Source organism: Trematomus bernacchii, unplaced genomic scaffold (genome assembly GCF_902827165.1).
Source record: "Trematomus bernacchii unplaced genomic scaffold, fTreBer1.1, whole genome shotgun sequence".
In the NCBI taxonomy this organism is placed as follows: Eukaryota; Metazoa; Chordata; class Actinopteri; order Perciformes; family Nototheniidae; genus Trematomus; species Trematomus bernacchii.
The window spans coordinates 31,080,496-31,100,286 of record NW_022987739.1 but is presented as its reverse complement, the minus strand read 5'-3'; the positions used below and the strand labels follow the sequence as shown (position 1 = coordinate 31,100,286).

At 39.9% G+C, this 19,791-nt stretch overlaps 1 protein-coding gene across 1 annotated transcript in view; it reads left to right on the top strand.

Moving 5' to 3' along the window:
- Window positions 1-19,009, top strand: part of akap11 (A kinase (PRKA) anchor protein 11) — a 38,190-nt gene extending 19,181 nt beyond the window's left edge. The window contains exons 8-12 of the mRNA XM_034146600.1: window positions 926-1,066; window positions 7,011-7,097; window positions 10,161-10,207; window positions 11,979-12,181; window positions 16,238-19,009. Of these exons, the coding sequence (XP_034002491.1) occupies window positions 926-1,066; window positions 7,011-7,097; window positions 10,161-10,207; window positions 11,979-12,181; window positions 16,238-16,417 (658 nt within the window). The 3' untranslated portion in view covers window positions 16,418-19,009. The remainder of the gene's footprint in view (window positions 1-925; window positions 1,067-7,010; window positions 7,098-10,160; window positions 10,208-11,978; window positions 12,182-16,237) is intronic.
- The last annotated feature ends 782 nt before the right edge of the window (window positions 19,010-19,791 follow it).

Here is a 19,791-nt window from a genome sequence, read left to right as displayed (position 1 = left end):
TTTCACCAACTTTTGTTTCTTCCTTAAAACTCCTGACAAATCCTTGGTGGGGGTAAATACTGTGCTTTAAAGCTGCTTCTAGATGTTTAGTATATTTATATGTTTTTCATATTTATATGTTACCTTACTTTACCTATAGGCGCTTTCACACCAAGTACTTTGCCGTACTTAGTTCCCAGTACTTAGTTCATCCGAACTCTTTAGTTCTGATGAACTAAAGAGCAGATCGCGTTCACACCGGAATAAGTTCCCTGAGGAAGGATTACGCAAATGAAGCCGCTGACGTCACTTCTTCTTCTTCTGCTTTGGGTTTACTGGCAGGCCGCAAACAACTTCACGGCGTATACTGCCACCCGAAGTCCCCGGCCGGAAGTCCCCGGAGTTGGGGAAGGCTTCAGTAGAAGCTGCTGGGACTCCCAGCAGCTTCTACTGAAGCCTTCCGAGTAAATCGCCAGAAGCGCCGACACCTCCTCATCACTCCACCGCTCCCATGTTTTCTTTTGTGTTGCCATAAGTTATTCTCTCTCCGTTGGTGCGCGATGCTAATGCTAATAATGCTAATGCCAGCAAATAAAATGGCGGCTTCACAAAACTTTTCAGAGTTTTACGGGGCGTGGTTTGCAATCCGCCCAGCCAATCAGAAGTTGGAACCTTTTTCTCCCCAGGAAAGTCCCTGCTCTCTAGCAGGCACTAAAAAGGGGGGAAAAGGTTCGCAAAAAAAAGTTCTAGTTCCAGATCTTTTTGGTGTGAACGCAAAATCTGGGAAAAGTACTCCGGTGTGAAAGCGCCTATTGTAATGCATTCAGAGAATTGTCATCCTTAATTCCGTTTTTGTTTTTAAAAACAAGTCTTCTTTCATTTTTTGGTGTACAATTCCCATGTTTTTAAAAGCTGTTCCTCTTCTTCCATCCCTCTGTGTGTTTAGCTTCCCCTGTAGGGAAGTTGCTGAGTCGTCCGTGTCCCAGCAGCTGAGTGTGGGAGACGACAGTCTGGGAAGCTGGTCCAACCTGAGCTTTGAAGACGAGCATCAGGACGATAACAGCAGCTTCCTGCACCTCAGCGACAGGTAGACAACCACTACCTTTCTCATACATAACATATCAAATACCCAGTTTCCTTGCTGGGTACCTGTAGCAGATTTACACTAATACCCTTAATCTATTCAAAAAAATATATATATTAATGTTTGGATCTGGCCAATGTTGTAGTATATGTATTAACACACATCTGGTTTTACTATTGTTGTGATATTATGAATAATAATCTTTATTTGTATAGCACCTTTCATACAATAATCAGTAGTTCAAGGTGCTTCACATAGACATTTCACAGACAATTGACATCACACAGAATCAGTGGCGAGCCGTGAGCTTTATACCTAGGCCCTCTGACCCCCACCAATTCCCTCGAAAAAAAGAGTTATTACGTCACAGCGTATACTTCAGCGGAATATCAAAACAACGGCCCAGGGTGCAAAACGCATCAATGACAGCGACCCTCTACCACACAAAACAACACCTGAGAACCCCATTTGTGTTCTTTGACATTGAAAATGATATTGCATTGTGTTTGTTACTTTCGTTGCAGTTGTATGTCTTAAGTGTAATTTGGCATGCTTTTATTTTGAAGGCGAGTTCACGCTGTTGACAGGAAGTTGTTGTTGCTATGGAAACAAGAAAAGTTTCACAGCGGGCGGAACTTGTCATAAAGTCCGCGATAATAAAACCCACCCATTTAGAGGGAAGATATGATTGGTCAATTGTACTGTCATTTGACATTACTCCATCCTTCAGTTACTATAGCGGGCCCTCTGTGAATCGCAGAGAGGGCCAGACGAGCTTCTTTCATGAAACCCTTCACATTCAACAGAGACTGAACAGGCAGATTCGAAGGATTTATTTCTTTGGAAATGTTATTTTATTAAATCAAGTTTTTTTTCGGTAAAACTAATGAAAAATATAACAAAAATAATATTAAAAAAATATATATTTTAAAAAAATATTTTTTTTTTTAATGTTTTTAAATATTTTTTTTTGGAATATCTTAGAGGGCCCTGACGGCTCGCCACTGCACAGAATACAGTTAGCAGTTAAAAACTAAAAATAGCATAGAGTAGACTACATTTAGTAGGATAAATGCAAATCCAACACACAATCAGATGACGGGTTAAAATGCATCGCAATGCATTGAGAAAGTGCAGCAGAGAGCAGGAGTTTGCGGCTCAATTGTACAGATGTGTTTTGAGTTGTTTTTTTAAAGACTTCCACAGAATACTTACTTACTTTATATCATGAGGTGGCTATCTGCTGGTAATGGCTTGCTAGCTCTTCCAGTCTTTTCTTATTCTGCTTTTTTTTAGGTGACAATAAACTATGTTTGTGCTGATAAGTAAGCATATTTAAAAACACAGATTATTTTTAGTGGGATTTATGCTCATGTTACTGGCCATCTTTCAATGTTCTACCAGTAGCAGTATACCGGTTACAGTTTTGTCTTCCCAGAGTTTCCCAGAAAGTATGCAGCGATAATTTCTTTGATATGATGACAGCTGCTGCTGCTTTAATCTCACAGGAGGTAGAGTTGCTTTTCCTAACAGCGTGGCAACAACAGGTGGCACATTATTCCATCTCTCTCCCACATACTGTATGTGCCCGCTGTGTTTGAACAATCTAGTCAGCAGGTCTTCAAAATATTTCAAAGATAAGATACAGGAAGATAAAATAATCTAGGATATAAGGGAATATACTAGGGCTGTGCGATTATGGCAAAAATCTTAATCACGATTATTTTGGTCAATAATTGATATCACGATTATTAAATACGATTATTCATTGACTTTGAAAACATCCATTTATTGAACTTTAAAACAAATACAAATAATAATTTGAACAGTGTCTTTTTAACTGTTGATTACCCTGAACGTATAATTCAACTGAAAAACCAATACAAAAATAAATGATATCAAAATAATAAATACCAATAAACAAGATCAACAAATATTTTGGAGCGCACTTCCACAAGCTACTAAACATATATAAATATGATAAATAAAAATAAATTAGACTAAAATAAATTAGATCAAATATGTCACAACCTAGCAAAGCAAAATAATCGTTGTTTTCGATTATGTTGTTTTCGTAATTGTGGCAGGCCAAAATCGTAATTGCGATTAAAATACGATTAATTGCACAGCCCTAGAATATACATTTTCTCGGGTCAGTTCAGTTAAAGACAGTAGAATTTATTTCTGTGTAGTTATGGACTCAGTACTTAAAGGAAAACTATCACCGCAAAATGATCATTTCATATATTCTTTTAAACTTACAAACTTTTACACAACTCATGCAGTATAAACCAACTCTCATGTATCCAGTAGTATGTCCACTACCCCCCAAATGTATGCATTTCTTTAATAAAGCCTTGCTATTTAAAAAACGTTGGTATTAAAGGTAGGGTAGGTAAGAATGGAGAAACCAGCTCGAGTGCGCTAGAATTTGAAAGTACACAACCGGAACAAATCTGCCACTTCCTTCAGACTTCCTCACAGAGCCCCTCCTCCAACACACACGAACGCGCACATGACCAATGAGGGCACGAGATAAGTTTGTGCACGAGATGGAAGGCTGACAGGCAGGTAGGCCATCCAGTTATTTTAGCCGGGCTGGCTCAGATGATTGGTCGTGCTTTTTACAGCGCCACAGCTTCCACAGATGACATTTTTTTATGTATTTATTGTCAAAGCATTTCATGTATTCATTGCTATCGGGATGTTAAGAGCATTCCATGGAATATAACAACAAGTGTATCTGAAGTTAATTACCTACCCCACCTTTAACAGTATTCAAAGTAACACAGGGCGAGTAAATGACACACAAATAGTCATTTTGGAGATGAAGTATTCCTTTAAAAAATGTGGTTATTACATGTGAATCTGTGCTGTCCATTTCCTCAGACCCAGAAGAATAGAGGAACATTTTGTATTGCTAGTGTTAGACATTGTTTAGCAGGAGTCTCCTGTGGTTGCAGTGTGAGGCTTCCCAAGGTCAGCGCAGGGCACAGTGTATTGTTTGGGATTCTCATTTAGACTTCACTGCTAAAACGCAATTTTGAAACACACCACAGGGATAAGCACCAAGTAGTAGTTGTGACAGAACTGGCCCTTCTGTTCTTGGATGGACATCAGTGCGGTCTGCTGCCTCTGGGAATATCGCGGTTGAGATTTCTGGCAGAAGTGGATATCTCCATGGATGCAAAACTGACAACATTTGCATTTCTTTCCCAGGAAACACAATGTGTTAGCATGTAGTTATTTTGCCATCAGGGCCAAGTTAATGTACCAAAATATTGTCGAAAGGTGTGTCTTTGAGGGCTCTTTTCACTTCGGGCGGTGAGTCAAAAGGATCAAAGTCCAGCATGTGTAACTCTTTTGTCTCTCTTCAAATTCCCACTGAAACCAAAACACAATCCCACTGAAACTTGGCAGATGAAATAACGGGAAGATGAAACAAAAACACCTTGAAGGGTTTAGTAAGACACTGATGATATAAATGAAGCAGCTCTCACCATGTGTCAGTCTCTCTCACCGCAGAGAGAAAGCTATGTGAGGTAATGCAGATTAACAGAACTATTTTTAGGTGTCAGAAATGTCCCGTGAGCGCTGCAGGCCACAGTCTGCAGGTTCCAGCCAGCAGGCTAATCATTGACTAATTGCAGAGTGTGCGTTGTTGTGCTTTTGTTGTCAGCTGGTTGTCTTGGTGGAACCCGCAGGATTTACCGGATTATGTAAAGACAAGAATGCCATGATCTCACGTTTTGAGCCTTTAAGCAACAAATGGTTTCCATCAACATTTACAGATGATTCAGTGACGGTGGAAAAACCTGCATCATTTGGAGAATCCTCCATTTGATTTAACGGGACACAATCTCAAATATTTCCTCTTACCTGTAGCCTCCTTTATTAATATAACATATTGTGCCTTAGTTGCCCAGTGTTGGTGATTTTGTCCGTAAAGATGTCGACCTTTTCTTGAATATAATTCCCAACAATCATGACTGATATCATGAAATCTAGAAACATATATTTATTTGTTCTCAGCACTTTTTGTGCCATTTATTTCCATTATATTGGAGAGGAGACAAAGCTCTCTATGCCCAATGTCTGCAACACTTCTCTCACCTATATTGCAGTTTGATTACAGGTTACAGGAACAATACCACATTAGATAAGATTACATTTTATTGTCATTGCACAGAGTACAAGAACTGGGACAATGAAATGCAGTTAGCATCTAATCTAATTGCCGTGTCATTTAGATATGACAGATATAAAAACCTCAAGTATATCAACTGTATTAAAAGATACAAACACTAGCAGTGGTATACATGTTGAATACCATAAAGATAGTACAAACATAGACAGTATAATATAGACAGTCGTATAAATATGGATACGATATTGACCAGTTTAAAACACTTTGTATATATAATATGAATAAATATGACTACGCTATAGACCAGGGGTGTCAAACTCAAGGCCCGGGGGCCAAATCCGGCCCGTGACTTCATTTCATGCGGCCCCACAAGAGCTTGCAAAGATTATAATATGTTTACTATACGGTTACATTGTGATTTACAGAAGCACGTTGCCCATAAACTACATGTCCCATAATGCATCTCAAAATATGCCTTTTTTCCTTAGAATTTGACTTTTTTTCTCAAAATTTCACTTTTTTTTTAAAATGTCATTTCTTTTTTTTTCTTTTGACTTTTTCTCCAAAATGTTGCTTTTCTTTTTAAATCATTTTGTGACATTCTCACTGAAGAGACTTGCAATTATTTGCCCCAGACTTCTGCTTTCAGACATAGTTATTTATGAAGTTATTACCCTATCCGATAACAATCCAATGCAGAGGCATAATGTAACATAATACATTATTTTATATATATCAAATATTTATATATGTATTTTTATATAGTCTTATATATAAAACTGGCCCTTTGAGTGCAACCATAATGCTGATGTGGCCCGAGATGAAATTGAGTTTGGGATCACTAAAGTACCTCTTATCTTATCTTACAGCCAATAGGATAAGTCAACTGTGAACATTCATAAACACACCTCCGCTCCTCAAAGACTGCAACCACTACTATTTAGAAATATGTATGGCTATTTCACTTGCATCCTTTGGTTACTAAAACCCTTTATGAACACACAGTTAGAAACACACTACATTTATTGTACATTTAATGTTTTTAGACTGCAAGTGTAAATATGCACATTGACATTGAATGTTATCTCGTTGCACTGTCATCGCTACTACCTCTGCTTTTACCACTCTTATTTATTCATTTATTTGTGTCTATGTTTTACTGTAGTGAGAGTTGCCAAAGAAATGTCGTTGTACTTTGTATGATGACAATAAATATATATTCTATTCCAGGGTGTCCGCGGGGTCTTAAAAAGTATTAAAAGTTGATAAATCAATTTAGCGAAATGTAAGGCTATTAAAAAGTATGAAATGGCATTTTCCAAGGTATTACATTTTGTAGCTTGTTCTCAATAAGTATATAAATTGTCCAAAGAGGTTGTATTCTACAGTTTGCCTGAATGTAATCATTGCGTAGGTGTGCAGTGTGATTCTGTGTAGTTTATTTATGGCATCCCGTTGGATTTGACGTCATCTGAACAGGACATCACACGCTCACTGCTTGATAGCGCGCGAAGGCCCGTTTACGCCGGTTGCTAAACAACATCGTTATGTGGAAATGCAAGTCTGCGTCCAAATGGTTGGAAGATAAGGAGGAAGGACAATCAATACTGTATATAGTCAATGTGAGGTAAAGTGTGTCGCCAATGTAACCGGTTAGAACTCGAAGTGGCGATGAGGTCTTAAAATGTATGGAAAGGGTCTTAAAAAAGGTCTTAAAAGGGATTACGTCTGACTTCAGGATTCCTGCTTATACCCTGTATTCTATTCTATAGTGGTGCATAACTTCCCTTCTCTCTCCAGCAGCAATGGGAACAGCAGCAGTTGGAGCAGTCTGGGTCTGGAGGGGGAGGCGTGTGAGGAGCGCATGTCCTTCTCCCCTTCTGACAGGTTGGTCAAACACCCGTTACACATGGGGGGGTCAGAAAGAAAACTGTCCAGTCATTGAGTTTACTATGAAGCCAAAAAGAAAGCATGTCAAACATCCACCAGTGGAAAATCTCAGCAGGAAATTGGAGACAGGGAATTGCTTCATCATATATTTCATTTAGATTTATACTTCGTCTCATACTAGGAACCACCAGTCCCTTGCATGACCACACAACGCTCCAAACATAAATAGTCCTGACATATGCTTGTTGATGTCTGTGTGTGATGTATTGCTCAAGATGTGCTGTTTCTGCACTGCTTTTATGTGATATTGTTGCTTATTAGGACCATTTATGATATGGTTATATGTCAGGGGTCTTTCTCTAAATGCATGTATGCTATTTGACAGTTTAGACCTACTAATAGATTGTAATTTAATTTGTGTAGGTGCAAATTCATGAAAAAACCCTGAGATTTAATCAGCATTAACACAGTGAACCTGTACTGCAAGCCATTTATAAACATGCCGTTGTCTTTCAGAATGGTGGATGTGTTTTTGCATGTGTAGCAGTGCAGAAATATCAATCACCATGATCATCAACATGTGCTTGTAGGAAGCCGCAGTACCATCAGAGACTCTTACCACTGAACAGCAATCGTTTCAATGCAAAACCCTGCCACATTTTTTTTTAACTACTTCCATGTTTTCTGGGTTTTATTTACCATCAACGACAGGGTGTCCGCGGGGTCTTAAAAAGTATTAAAAGTTGATAAATCAATTTTGCGAAAATGAAGGCTATTAAAAAGTATTAAACGGCATTTTCCAAGGTATTACATTTTGTAGCTTGTTTTCAATAAGTATATAAATTGTCCAAAGAGGTTGTATTCTACAGTCTGCCTGAATGTAATCATTGCGTAGGTGTGTAGTGTGATTCTGTGTAGTTTATTTATGGCATCCCGTTGGGTTTGACGTCATCTGAACAGGACATCGCACGCTCACTGCTTGATAGCGCGCGAAGGTCCGTTTACGCCGGTTGTTAAACAACATCGTTATGGGGAAATGCAAGTCTGCGTCCAAATGGTTGGAAGATAAGGAGGAAGGACAATCAATACTGTATATAGTCAATGTGAGGTAAAGTGTGTCGCCAATGTAACCGGTTAGAACTGGAAGTGGCGATGAGGTCTTAAAATGTATGGAAAGGGTCTTAAAAAAGGTCTTAAAAGGTTTTACATTGGACTTCAGGATTCCTGCATATACCCTGAACGAGCTTCCCGCAGACATCTGAAGGCAACAACAAGACTATCAGTGCCTTACATGCATGATCAGTGATGAGTAACATTGACAAAATATGTATGGTGATGTTCTAACATCAATTGAAACCAGTGGCAAATCTGCTACAGATTTTCAGAATCTTAAAAGAGCTAAACTTGCAAAACAATTATTGCATTGCAACCCTTAACTGACAATGGGGAAACAATGCCAATCCACATCTCTGTTAAGCCTGCAGGGGACTGGACTTTTTTTTTTGCCTGTACCTTGGCGTCTAAAAAGTACAAAACTATAGGATGCGATGATGTGTTTCAGTGATGACAAATTAAACTAGGTTAACCCAGATGTTAGCATTGCAACTGGATTTTGGGTTATTGCAGAAAATAGGTCCAGCAGGATAATCTCCGCATAGTAACACCACTTTATTTTTAAATTGTCAATGCAATCTCCAGAAGAAAAAAGCTAACGGTAGGCTGTAAGGGAACTACAGCACGGTCACATGACTTCACATCACCACCGCTAAGCTAAAGGTGGCTAATGTTGGGCTATAAAGGAACTACAGCACGGTCACATGACTTCACGTAACCACCGCTGAGCTAAAGGTGGCTAATGTTGGGCTATAAAGGAACTACAGCACGGTCACATGACTTCACGTCACCACCGCTAAGCTAAAGGTGGCTAATGTTGGGCTATAAAGGAACTACAGCACGGTCACATGACTTCACGTCACCACCGCTAAGCTAAAGGTGGCTAATGTTGGGCTATAAAGGAACTACAGCACGGTCACATGACTTCACGTCACCACCGCTAAGCTAAAGGTGGCTAATGTTGGGCTATAAAGGAACTACAGCACGGTCACATGACTTCACGTCACCACCGCTAAGCTAAAGGTGGCTAATGTTGGGCTATAAAGGAACTACAGCACGGTCACATGACTTCACGTCACCACCGCTAAGCTAAAGGTGGCTAATGTTAGGCTATAAAGGAACTACAGCACGGTCACATGACTTCACGTCACCACCGCTAAGCTAAAGGCGGCTAATGTTCATCGTTATGCCGTTCAGTAGTCTCATTTAGAAACCACAAGAGACATCATTTAGGTATTTGGATAACAGTCAAAATTAGTGCCTTTCAGTATGTGGCAAAATGTGCTACTTTTTGCCAATTGCAGCAAATACACTGCTGGGTTCCAGCTCTTCATGCACTGCCATTAATACAAAAAATGAAGTAACATTGGTGTTGTTTTTGGTGATTGTTGCTGCCCTGCAGTCTTAGTTCTTAGTCCTCCTCACTTCTGTTTTGACAATGTCATTACTGCTTCATTATCCTCTTCATAAAGACTGTGAAAGCCTTCTTAGAGAGTGATATGCTTATGATATCATATTGAACAGAGTCTAAGTGTCTGTAGCCGCGGGTGTGTCAACAACAGGGTGATTAACATTCTTATGAAGCAGAGAAATTACTGTTTACCTGTTGGCACGTCACACAGCGAATAGTTGAACTATTGACAGAATGGATACAGGGTAGATTTCAGAATGGAGAAAATAAACATTCGCACTTATTGATATGTACTCTTAGTCACCGGGTCTTAACTGACAAAAGACATTAAAGCAAGAAACTACATTTACAGGAATAAAGACAAAAGCATTGACGGGAAATATGCAGGTTTCTTTTGTTCGCAGTGCATGTGGCTTTTGATATGCTCATACCAAAGGCTGTTAGCTTTAGCTTTAGCATGCTTATTGTCGTCTTTCATGAAGCTCCCGGACATTTCTCCCCTCTCTCTAACCTGTGTGACATTTCTCATCCAACAGTGACAACACAGAGGACAAGGAGACGGAGGTCAAAGAGGAATCCAGCGGTAAGCATGTTTCACATTAACCCTAATGTGTGTGACCATACAAAATCTTGTATATATCTTTTTTTGATGTCCTTTTCGGCCTTTAGGTGCCTTATTATTGAGATTTGATTTGGCCTTTGACTTCTTGTTGTGTAAGAACGTCCATGAATTTAACTCAGTTGTTCCTCCTGGCAATGAAAAGTAACAATAGAGGATTTATTTGTCTCGAATTGTGCCTAAATTGAGTGGATATGTAGTCGACATTAAATAGTGTGTAAGGAATTTATCTGCAATGCCATAACAGGAAATATTATTTCATGTTTCTACGCTACAATTCATTTGATTTTCTGCACATGGAATTGTGTAAGAACAACTATGAACTACTGAATGTCTGTTTTTGTCACAATGTGGAATAAAGACACATGGTGATAACCCAAAAACATAATTTTGCTGGCTACAACTTCACCTGTGAGAGCAGGGTTAATGCTGGGTTTTCTATTTCAATAAAAGCTTTTCAGAACAAGAAAATACCCGTTTTTGGCACAAGAAAAAATCTGAATGTCTCGCATAGCACTTTTTTAGACAGCAGAGGAAATTGGGGAAAGATAGAAAACCCCCCATCTTGCTCTTTCCTCTCTTTGGGATTCAGAACAGTTGGCCTTGATTTTGGGATGTGCGTGTGTACGTCTGCCTGTCTGCAGCCGGGGATTTCACCACCCCCGTATTCAGCCACACTGATGCTCATTCAGCCACTCCACTCCCTCCACTGTGTGTGTGTGTGTGTGTGTGTGTGTGTGTGTGTGTGTGTGTGTGTGTGTGTGTGTGTGTGTGTGTGTGTGTGTGTGTGTGTGTGTGTGTGTGTGTGTGTGTGTGTGTGTGTGTGTGTGTGTGTGTGTGTGTGTGTGTGTGTGTGTGTGTGTGTGTGTGTGTGTGTGTGTGTGTGTGTGTGTGTGTGTGTGTGTGTGTGTGTGTGTGTGTGTGTGTGTGTGTGGTGTGTGTGTGTGTGTGTGTGTGTGTGTGTGTGTGTGTGTGTGTGTGTGTGTGTGTGTGTGTGTGTGTGTGTGTGTGTGTGTGTGTGTGTGTGGCCCCCATCATTGGGTCTGTTGTACTGTGGGAGCGTGGGAACCGGGCACTGAGCAGAACAGGAAGTGGGACTGCTACGTATGTGCAATTATTGTATTTGTCTGTCTTTAGGATGCACTGAAGACAACAACACACTAATGTACAAACCCACGTATGTGACTGATTACTGTATGAATCCACTCTGAATGACTGGGCTTGTTATTCATAGTTTGCTTCACTGACGTTTTTCTCTGGAGTTAAACGCCGGTGAAATGACTCCTCACTTTTAAATTAACATGTAAAGCACGTTGGGCTGCGTCAAGCATCAGAATCAAAATCAGAATACCTTTATTCGTCCCACAGAGGGGACATTTACATTGTTACAGCAGAAAAGAGCCAAAGACAGCTTAATGTTACCTAAGAAGCATGCATAAAAAAATGTTTAAAAGGTAAAACAATATATAATAAAAAGGTTACACAATTTACAAAAAACACATCCTGTAACAGTTCTGAGGATTTAGCAGCCAGGTATATATTGCAGTTATTAACGGCATTTATATATATATTCACATATTGCACATAGTTGGTATTTAAGGAGTGACCTAAGATTTTCATCGTCATAACTACACTGTAGCTATGTACGTATGATTAATAAAAACCTTGAACCTTGTTATAGACACATGACAGATGCTATATAAATAAAGTTTATTATAATTATTATGTGCTGCAGGGACCCTCTGTGTGGACCGGACCCAGCTGCAGGCCCCCCCCCGCACGGCGCTGCTTGTGGTGAACTCGGACATCAGGGAGCTGGGCCGCGGCCCCCAGCAGGCAACCCTTGACCCCCAGCTCAGGAGCATGCTGCAGTGGGTCGCAGCCTCCATGGCCGACGCCCCTCAGATCCAGATGAGTCCTGACAGAGAGCTGCAGCAGGTGAGACCTCCTCTCAACATCTGCACTACCAGCACAATGGTTTTATTACTAAACTTTCCTTAAAGGTCACCTATTATGCAAAATCCACTTGTTCACGTCTCTCCTACATCAACATGTGTTCCCTCTTCTTCATGTCTCTTCTACATCAACATGTGTTCCCTCTTCTTCATGTCTCTTCTACATCAACATGTGTTCCCTCTTCTTCATGTCTCTTCTACATCAACATGTGTCCCCTCTTCTTCATGTCTCTTCTACATCAACATGTATCCCCTCTTCTTCATGTCTCTTCTACATCAACATGTGTCCCCTCTTCTTCATGTCTCTTCTACATCAACATGTATCCCCTCTTCTTCATGTCTCTTCTACATCAACATGTGTCCCCTCTTCTTCATGTCTCTTCTACATCAACATGTGTCCCCTCTTCTTCATGTCTCTTCTACATCAACATGTGTCCCCTCTTCTTCATGTCTCTTCTACATCAACATGTATCCCCTCTTCTTCATGTCTCTTCTACATCAACATGTGTCCCCTCTTCTTCATGTCTCTTCTACATCAACATGTATCCCCTCTTCTTCATGTCTCTTCTACATCAACATGTATCCCCTCTTCTTCATGTCTCTTCTACATCAACATGTGTCCCCTCTTCTTCATGTCTCTTCTTCATCAACATGTGTCCCCTCTTCTTCATGTCTCTTCTACATCAACATGTATCCCCTCTTCTTCATGTCTCTTCTACATCAACATGTGTCCCCTCTTCTTCATGTCTCTTCTACATCAACATGTGTCCCCTCTTCCTCATGTCTCTTCTACATCAACATGTGTCCCCTCTTCTTCATGTCTCTTCTACATCAACATGTATCCCCTCTTCTTCATGTCTCTTCTACATCAACATGTGTCCCCTCTTCTTCATGTCTCTTCTTCATCAACATGTGTCCCCTCTTCCTCATGTCTCTTCTACATCAACATGTGTCCCCTCTTCTCCATGTCTCTTCTTCATCAACATGTGTCCCCTCTTCTTCATGTCTCTTCTACATCAACATGTGTCCCCTCTTCTTCATGTCTCTTCTACATCAACATGTATCCCCTCTTCTTCATGTCTCTTCTACATCAACATGTGTCCCCTCTTCTTCATGTCTCTTCTTCATCAACATGTGTCCCCTCTTCCTCATGTCTCTTCTACATCAACATGTATCCCCTCTTCTTCATGTCTCTTCTACATCAACATGTGTCCCCTCTTCTTCATGTCTCTTCTTCATCAACATGTGTCCCCTCTTCTTCATGTCTCCTCTACATCAACATGTGTCCCCTCTTCTTCATGTCTCTTCTACATCAACATGTGTCCCCTCTTCTTCATGTCTCTTCTACATCAACATGTGTCCCCCTCTTCTTCATGTCTCTTCTACATCAACATGTGTCCCCTCTGTGTAAAGAGACTCTGAAAGTTTCAGGAACAAAGATTCTCTCTCTTTTTGTCCTGATCCATTTTTATAAAAACCTGTCTGAAAATGAGCTGATCAGATTTGGGCCACTTTATGATGTCATAACGATGTTTTGTCTTGTGTAACCATTAGCCAATCAGCAACCAAGGTAACCCCCCCCTCCCCCCCCCCCATTATCACCTGAATCTCCTCCTAGAGCACCATTGAGTTCTTTGTAACCAAATCTCTCTCAGAGGGGCGTGGGGAGGGGCTCCTTATTTTCATCTAAAGTAACAGACAGAGAATCAGCACTTTTGAAACAGGGCTGAAACAGAGGGGATTATGGGATGCTGCAATGATCTGTTTGGTGTTTCAGCCAATCAGAGACAGGTTTAAACTTAAAACTTAAATGGAAGAAGTCATTCTTTCCGTTTCTGATGTTTGTTTGAAAGGTTAGCGCTCTTGAGTTGTGGTCTCCTGGTTTCTACTACACTTAGTTTTGCTGTGGAGACAAACCTCTGGAAAACCACAGCTCATGCAACAATTAAGTAAAACAGGTGGTAAAATATATTCATATATAAGTGCAGTAGTTATAATCCTTTTTCCAAAATCAATAAAAAGTCCTTGTATTCAAACTAGTTGTGGTGTACGTCCTGGAAACTGCTTCCCTTGTTAGAAGTGTGTCTCTTTAAAAACGAAATGGACCTCCCTGTGGAATAGATCAGTTTCTCTTACCTGCTACAAATCAATTTAACATCTCTGTCTTCACCTGTAATTACGGATTTGCCAAATGATGACTTACAGCTCCAGAGTCATATTTCAAAACAGTCAATTCACTCAACGAAAGTTACTTTAAATTTATGATTGACACACCTTGTTCCTGCTTTGACTATACTTCCTGCCAGGTCATAAATCTGCTCGTTAAAGTGCCAACTCATCAACATAAATCCTTCACACAACCAAAACAAATCCTCCAAACATTTCTCAAGTCACTGAACATGGGGCAATGAACATTACGTGAATCTTCAATGCAGAGATCCCCAACAAGCACAGACTCTGCACTTTTAATTATATGTATAAATAAGTCAAATGTATTTATTTAGCGCGTCACAAAGTGCTTTTCATGAGCCCTTTTTATGAAGCACAAAGGGAACTCTGCCCTTCTTATGAATGACATTTAATTGATGTTTCTAGGTAGTAATCTTCATAGTTTTCCTATCTTTGTTTTATCCTAAAACCTCGTCCTTCTATTGACTCTTGTGGATCTTCAGACATCTTTAGTTTTTGATCGACTATATATCACTGCAGATTGTTTGTGAAAGTGAAAAGTAAATGTCAGAAAGAGAAAATCTTGTGGAAACTGCTCTGGACAAATACATATTTTTGGCTCGATCCAAGTCCCCAAAGATCATTAAGGTCCGCCCATCCTCCACATCTGCACTATTTCCTGTCTTTGATTCATGATATTTCCCGTCTTCGACATCATAAATAAGATAAGATAAGAAGTTCTTTATTGAGAAATGTCTGCGTTGCAGCAGCATCAAAAGACAAGGCATTGTACATAAGAGAAATGAAAAAAGTAAAAAATATACATTTGTGGAAATACAAATTTACAGTAACAAAATATAAGCAGGATATTATATATACATGAATTGTGCAAGGAATGGATTATTAAATATTAGATTGAATATCAATGTAAAATGTACACTGGGAGTTTAAGTCCAGTTATCCAGTAGGCAGGAATGTTGAAATGAGATCATGAGAAATGAGAAACCCCTAAACATTGCCCCAGATATAATACGTTTTAATAACAATGAATAAACCTCAGGTGGCCTCCTTTGTGCTTGTGTAAGTGCAGAAATGGCAAAAGTACACACTTCCTTTACTCAAGTAGAAGTACAGATACTCGTGTTTAAAAATACTCTGGTGAAAGTAGAAGTACTGACTAAACTTCTTTACTCAAGTCAAAGTAAAGAGGGCTTTGAAATGTACTTCAGTAAAAAGTACCCATAACTAGCAGCTGTTTTAAAGAGTACCTGACCTCCCTTTATATTAATAGAACAATAATGTCATTGTTAGCTAATGAATGTTTCCATGCTGAACAACGGCAACATGACAACGTTTTCATTGGTCCCTCTTCTTTAGAGAAGACCAGGAAATGATGGATACACGGATCGTGTTCAAATCAATAGGCACGCAATGACTCTAAATAATAATGATCACGCCACCAAACACACATTCAAACTAAAGGAACCAGCCTGTTTGGGAAATGTGAGAAGTAGAAAGTACAGGTATTTGTGTTCAACATGTGAGAAGTAGAAAGTACAGGTATTTGTGTTCAACATGTAAGAAGTAGAAAGTACAGGTATTTGGGTTCAAAATGTAAGAAGTAGAAAGTACAGGTATTTGGGTTCAACATGTAAGAAGTAGAAAGTACAGGTATTTGTGTTCAACATGTAAGAAGTAGAAAGTACAGGTATTTGTGTTCAAAATGTAAAAAAAGTGGTCAGAAAAATAAGTAGTGGAGTAAAGTACTAATACCAGAAAAATGTACTTAAGTAAAGTAACAAAGTATTTGTACTCCACTACTTCCCACCTTCTTATTAAAGTGTCTAACACCTTGTTGTGTCTCCTCCAGCTCCCCTTGGTGGTGCAGCGTCTGAAGGAGAGGAGGTGGAGAGTGGGGGAGCTGCTCCACACCCTGCTGCGCTACTGTGAGGAGGCTCAGACTCACATCCTGCCCAGAGACGAGGCTCCGCAGGCGGGCAGAGACACGCAGCGCACCCCCCTCTTCCAGTGGCTCCTGGAGCACGCCTAGGAATCCTCATCAACTCTCTTGTTTCCTTAACTCCTTAACTCACCTCTCTTGTTTCCTTAACTCCTTAACTCACCTCTCTTGTTTCCATCCCCTCTCCTTTCTTCTCACTCCTCGTTTCCTCTCATCTGCCCTTATTTCATCGTCTTCTCCTCTTGACTTCTCACCTCAACTCTCTTGTTTCCTCTCTCCCTCATCTTTCCTTTCCTCGTTTATCCCCTTTTACACTCTCCTTCTCCTACTTGTGTCCTGTTATTTACATTCCTCTTCAGTCTGTTTTCCCTTCATCTCCTCTTCTCTCTTCACACTCCTTTCCCTTCTTGTTTCCTCTCCTTGTCTCCTTTTATCTGCCCTTGTTTCCTCTACTTTTCTTTCCTTTCTTCTCTTGTCTCCCCTTTTTCACTCTCCTCTCCTCATTTCCTATCCGGGCTTTGCAAACCCCTTCCTCTAGAGGGCGCCAAACACACCCTCTGATTCTCTGAGAACTAATGTTGGATTTCATTTGTATTTCCCACCTTCTGTTTGTTTCTGTTCGTGCAGTTTTCCTACTTATCGGGCTGCATACTATCATGTGTTTATTCAGTGAGCTGTCTCTCCCTCACACCTACACTGTTTCTGAATTAAAGCCCTCACACCTCGCCGCCATTGTGCTTAAACTACAGACAGAGAGAGAGAGAGAGAAAGACCCATCCCATGTGATCCAGACGAGAAATGTTTTTAGGGAATCCCCATGATGTCATCACACCTCTGTGGTGTTTCCACATGTTCAGAGACCAACCACACACACACACACACACACACGCGCACACACACACACACACACACACACACACACACACACACACGCACACGCCCTTGTATTATCAGAGGGAATCCACTTCACTGACACCCCATCAACGTCTGACACCACTATCCCCCACAGAGTATTCCATTACTGTATTAATCCTCTCTGAATGACTGGGCTTGTTATTCACAGTTTGCTTCACTGACGTTTTTTTCTCTGGAGCTCTGATGAGTTAGATGCCGGTGAAATCACTTTTAAATTAACATGTTGCCATAGATACAGGTTGACCATAGACACTTTTAAAGAGGCCCTATTGTGGCAGTAGGATGACGGTTGCATGTATTCCTGTTTCATCTGCTAGCCACGACCTCCTGGTTTGTCAAAACTTAGTAAAAATACTTGACGATGTTTACTAGGGTATTACAAAAAAAAAAGTCTATTTTTGAAGGTAGAGTACAGTATGTGTAATCAATCATGAAATGCTGCTCAAAGCTACGAGAGAAGCCATGATATTGGATTAATGTTGCCAAAAGTGTCTCATCAGCTGACTCCCCATCCCCCCCATCACACACACACACACACACACACACACACACACACACACACACACACACACACACACACACACACACACACACACACACACGTCAGTAAGTGTGTGATCCATCCATTCGGGGAAGATCCAGTGACGCAGATACTGGATCTTTTACTAATTAAAGACACCTCTAAAACCACAGCGTAGCTCAAACATGGACTCACACACTCTGCCACAGTCACCTTGTGGAATGACAAGCTTCCACACACACACTCATGTTACTCACCAGCCCCCCCTGACAGTGTGTGTGTGTGTGTGTATACTGGCACAGCACTACCAGCCACTTGCTGAGATGCACTTTTTTCTTTTTGATTTGTCCGAGGGGAGAACGGACATTTCCTGAATTTCCTGCAGAATGCACGTAAATGCAAATCACCCCACAGGGAAAAAAAATCATTGGGGATACATTTGTATTTATTATTTTCTAACCCATTCTATCAGGACTCTTAAGTTTAAAACACTGTATTATACCACAACCTCACATCTATTACTCTAAACTAAGTGTTGCTCGGTGGTGCTCACCTGCATGGCTGAATCTTCTTCACTAACGAGCTGCAGTGATTTGTGTCGTCACTGCCTCACGTTACGCTTCATCTATAGGCTGCCAAACGATAGACATGTAATCTTAAAGGTGTTCGTACTGTATGATTTGTTTACAATAACAAAAAAAATGAATATATCACGAAATATATACTATTTTTAAAAAAACTCTAAAGTGAAGTATTAACCTGAGAGCGTGCATATCTTGGTTTACAGTGAAGGAATGTATAATGAAATATGAAGACGGCATCACAGTGTACAGATCCTCTCATCGTGTCATCGTTACGTTTTGGAAGTGATATTTCCCCGGGTATTTCCCATCTCCCAGCCCCCTCTGTTTCCTTTTTCTTTACATTCCTATATCTCTCTAATCGTTGTCTGTGAAGCTGAGTGTTCCTGCAGAGATTAAATAACACACACTGTACATTTGTTTTCCCGCTGTGTTTCCCAGTGTTACTTTCTGCCTCTGACAGACGGGGAAATAAAAGAGAGAGCTGTACCTCACCTCCACTCACTTGTGTATTTCTCCTGCTTCCTTGTGAAACCCTGCCAAATGAAGATATTTAATAAATTATGTAAGTTATATAATAACCTGTTCTCCCCAGTGCTGAAAACTCTAACGATGTTTGTGTTGAAGCTCGGTGTGATAATAAAGCTTTTTCATGTGCTCTTGAAACTGTGTGTTGTTTCACTTTGTCTATATCTATTCATTTTATAAGTGTAATACATTTTTCCTTAAAGAAACTAACTATTTTGTCCGATAATAGATATTTTATATCGACTAATTTGTGTTAATTGATACAACAGGAAGACATTTAATCAGCCATTAATCAATTAGTCACAAATGGCAAATATTTCCCAGTTCTAGCTTGTAAGAAAATTGAATTTGACATGTTTATATTCAGTAGTTTTGATAAAAATAGGCTTTTTGAAGACATCCTAGGCTCTGGGAAATGTGTTATAGTCATTTCAATATATTCCTCATCCCTGAAAAAAACAACACAATTTCCTTCACTCAGGTTTATTAATATTATAAATTCATAATAATTATAAAACATATTAATCATTTTAATTAATTTATAAAAAAGTAAACAACATAGTGCTGATATTATTTCTTTAAAGGTCACCTATCATGCTATTTTTAGGCAATAGCATAGGTCTCAGATATATAAAAATATATAAAAAACATGTCTATGAAGTGTTTTGCTCAAAATACCAAACAGATCACCCATTCTAGCCATGCCTCATATCCCTCTATTTCACTTCCTGTTTCAAAAGTGCTGATTTGGTCTGAGCTCATGCGGGACCCGGCAGCTACTGTCTAAACTAAATGCTGCCGTGATGAAACGCCATATCATGGATTATGAAGGATTCTTTCTGAAACAGTATGGAGCTCAAAGGCTTTCTCTCTTGCCGGTTATACCACAAGGTGAGTTCCTTTTTATTTCCTGCTTCTTC